This window comes from Vipera ursinii, assembly GCF_947247035.1.
Source record: "Vipera ursinii genome assembly, chromosome: 1".
In the NCBI taxonomy this organism is placed as follows: Eukaryota; Metazoa; Chordata; class Lepidosauria; order Squamata; family Viperidae; genus Vipera; species Vipera ursinii.
In genome coordinates this window covers 70,584,489-70,588,526 of record NC_139512.1, presented here as the reverse complement: position 1 = coordinate 70,588,526, position 4,038 = coordinate 70,584,489, and the positions used below count along the sequence as shown (strand labels likewise).

The 4,038-nt window shown below is 40.3% G+C and overlaps 1 protein-coding gene across 1 annotated transcript; it reads right to left on the bottom strand.

Moving 5' to 3' along the window:
• Nucleotides 1-614: 614 nt before the first annotated feature.
• On the bottom strand, nt 615-2,862 carry LOC310632230 (disintegrin and metalloproteinase domain-containing protein 20-like; the record flags this gene model as incomplete). Its single annotated transcript, XM_083349287.1, has 1 exon — nt 615-2,862. The coding sequence occupies exon 1, from the start codon at nt 2,802-2,804 to the stop codon at nt 615-617; it is 2,190 nt and encodes a 729-aa protein (XP_083205413.1). The 5' UTR covers nt 2,805-2,862.
• Nucleotides 2,863-4,038: the final 1,176 nt, after the last annotated feature.

Below are 4,038 nucleotides of genomic sequence, written 5' to 3'. Positions count from 1 at the left end.
TGTGTTTACCTGGCTACAGAGTAAGCCCCCTTCAATCTATCTGTAGCAGATTTTTCAGGCAATGTCTTTGGTGAGACATGAGGAAAGCCTTCTTCGGTTTTTCATCAATCCTGGAAAGAAATGTTCTGACTTTCAGCAAGAGAGACAACAGGTTTAATCTATTACGATGACTGACTGGACTAATTCTTAGTGAGAATAAAATATTCTAGCAGAAAATGAAGAAAGAGTAAAGGGGCTAATGGATTTTAATTCTGCTTTCTTGCTACTACAATTTCCTGCATGTTGATAGGAACTAGGAACCACCACACTGGGACAAGCAGCCTCTGGATTATCTCTTCCTTCCAATTTGAACATGGTGTTTTAAGATACAAAACGAAAACAATTTATTTGACTTCACAAATGAGAGATTTCCTTGACTTATTCTCAGTGAACTTTACTTTACATAGATAGGGGTGATGCTGGTAGTTCTTCCTCTTCGAAGAAGGCAATTTCCAAAAAGAAATGTGTCTGAGAGATCTTTAAAACAATAAAATTTGGAATGTCTTTGTTTTTCAAATTGACTGTTAAATCCCATGATTATATTGGATGTGTTGTTCATTTTTACTGAAGATGAGTTACACTGGTGTTCCTTCATCTTTTGATTTCATAGCACGGACACTTCCCTGAAATTTTCCAAATTGTTTTCTCAGCCCATCCTTGAACCAGATAACCAGGGCAGCACAAACAATTGTGAGACAAAATGCACACAGTATTCCTGTTATAGTTGACATTTTCATCTTAGCTTTACCCTGTACCGTAACTGGAGGTGGCCCACTGTCTATGCTACCCCCATAGCCCTTATTGCTACAGTCTGGCGGGGCCCATCCAACATCACAGTGACAGTGTTTCAAAGTGTTACAAACTCCCCGATTGTGGCACATTGTAACATTACAGTCATATTTCAGAATGGAAACATTGACACAACTACCCTCAATACACATCATGTTATTGCCACAAGGAACACCATTTCTCACTGCTCCAATATCATCGACCTTCACCCCAGGGTGGTAGTCAGTGCCCCAGCATTGATTCATTCCGGTGGAAGTATGAATTATTGTACTGTGATCCTCCAAAGAAGGCATTTGAATGTTTTTACACTGGATACGGCCACACAGGCTATCCCCAGGTTTACATTTCTTGTAAATTCCATGTTTAAGCCCACAGTTGCCAAAGCGATCGCCCTTATTATTCACTTCTCGGAAACATACTTCAGAAGTGACTGTTGCTCCACTACCGAATATCATTTTGCACTGCATATCGTGAGTTGTGCAGTTCCCGTGATAGCAATACACACCATCATGACACACGGCACCGTCTTGCACATGCACATCTTCTGGACAGTGTTCTGAAGTCCCATTGCAATATTCTGGAAGATCACAACTACTAATCTTCTCTCTGCAAACAGTTCCTTGTTGACGATACTGGCAGTTAGCACAGCACAGACCCAAGGCACAAACAGCAGCAGGGCGCAACATACAATTAGCTTGACAGCAGGCATCTGACTTGCATTGTTTTTCCGACCCACAATCACATTGCTCTCCATTTTCCACTATTTTGTTACCACAGAATTCAAATTTAAAAGTTTTGTTAGTGTCTGGTGGGACAAATAAACAGTCAGTGTTTCTATGGTGGAAATAATCTTTATAACTGCAGTTACTAAATTTATCAGTCTCTGCTGCATATGGTGCCATAATGCATTCATTCTTTTCACAATGACAAAATTGCCCATCATGTTGCATTCCAAGAATATGTCCCTGTTCATGGGCAAATATGAAAGAAATATAAAACAAACTGGGAGTTCTATAGGATTCAATGGCACTTGCCCAGTAACTGCTGCATATAGTTCCAACATATGCAAGTCCTACACTTGCCCCAAAATCTTTATATGCAAATAAGTGAGCAACATCATTTTTTAAAATGTTAAGCAGATGTTTTGTTCTCCATTCATTAAATAATAAAAGGGTGTTATCTGCTATAGAGGTAATGTATATGGGGTTTTTTTGTGACCAGATCACTAAGCCTGTTATTGACAAATGAACAGAAAGGGAGTCATAGAATGTATTTGCAGTGTGGACAATATCTAGAACTTGCATAGTAATAAAAGATTCATTTCTGTGAAACTGCAAATATCGCTCATGATCAATCACAATTGCCACTTTAACATATCTCGTATGTGGCCACCAGGATTTCCCAAAAACTTGTTGGTTTGCAAGATTCTCTGTTTCAGGAATTATGTCCTCTTGATGGCTCTGCTCTTCCTGCCCTACTCCACAAAACATTCGGACAGCCCCTTCCTCTACTTCTAACCGAAACACCACGTGTTGAAAGGTAGAAGATTGCTGGACTGGTTCAATTTCATAGGTCTTATTTTCGATTTGCAAGAGACCTCTCAGTCCTCCTGAACATGTACTGAGGGTGACTCGAGAAGAGGACTTTCTCTGTATAAATCCATGGTAGAAACAATCTTCCTTGATAAAAGGGTGATCCACCTGGAGATCTCCTGCTGTATCATAGGTGAAAACAGGAAAGACCTTAGGGATGAAGTTCCTTCTTTGCCTGAGGAATACCACATGGGGATTCCCTTCAATGGGCAGGAGGTAGCTGACATCCTGGGGTTCCTCTTGCCCATACTTGGGAGACAGCTTCCTTGGGATGATCACGTCGTAAGAGGCATATCGGAAGCCCTGAGGAGGTGCCTGTCTAGAAGCTGCATGTTGGATGATCTTAAGCAATATCACAATCAGCCATGACAGACAGGTCCTCATTTTTGCAGAACGAGGGTGGAACCTCACCTTATTATAGAGAAGGAATCTCAGCAAGGACATGAACAGGGGAAAGAGAGAGAGAAAGAAAAAAAGTTAAAAGATTTGAAAATGAGGATTCTGTGCATAGCAACAGAAATGCAGTAGATTTTGGAATGTAGGCGGAGTTTAAACAGCCAAATGTAGAATAGTTAGTGTTCGTATCCTACTGCTCTGTAATTCATCTAACAGGAACTAACTGTATATTTTCTCTGGTTGGGCCAAGGTGTGAATTGAAGTGGATTAGTTCATAATTTGAATAGGAAGTGAAGTAGCCTATCAGACCAGGAGAGGCATGGCTTTGTAAGAGCTCAAAAACAATAACTTGCTGAACCTTCTAATTTCTATTTCACGGTTATTTGACTTTTTCCTAGTTTCACCCATGCCATCTTTAGCTATAAAAAGATCTGAGGCCTTTTGCATACCGAATGGCTCAGTCTTTGCCTTATGAATTTTTACAACTATGGGGGGGGGGGAGAGAAACAATATGTTAAATACCACAAACTTGCACTCTTAGCACAAATATACCTTATTTTAAAGTCTAAACAGATGGTGTTTTTATGTTACATGAAAGATCAGCAAGAAGAAGAATTACATTCCAGAAAGACTGCATGGCATTCTATAGATATTATACATCTTTTGTTGAGTGGGGTCAAAAGCCTACTAAAAAAAGAAATCAAAAATTTGGTCCCTTTGTTTCCTTTTCAACTTTTTCATTATCTCTTTCCAAGGGTCTGCAAATGTTGTTTTAGTGCCTGTTTTATTTTATTTTTATTTTAATTCCATTTATATTCCGCCCTTCTCCGAAGACCCAGGGCGGCTTACAAGCTTAGCAGTAGCCTTCATTCTATGTATATGCCTGCTTATTAGGGCTTTCACACACACCCCCAAGCGGCATTATTACAAAGTCAGCTTAATTGCCCCCAACAATCTGGGTCCTCATTTTACCTACCTCGGAAGGATGGAAGGCTGAGTCAACCTTGAGCCTGGTGGGACTCGAACCTGCACTAATTGCAGGCAGCTGGTGTTACTTAAGGAGGCATTAGCCCACTGCTCCACCAAGGCTCTTTGATGACTGATTTGCCTGAGTACCAATTCCCTTGTACTTTGAGAGTTAGCTTGGTCTAAGTCTAAGATGCTGACGTTTCTGCATTCAGATTATGGTTGTATCTGTCCATGTATTGCGGGATTAAGAAGT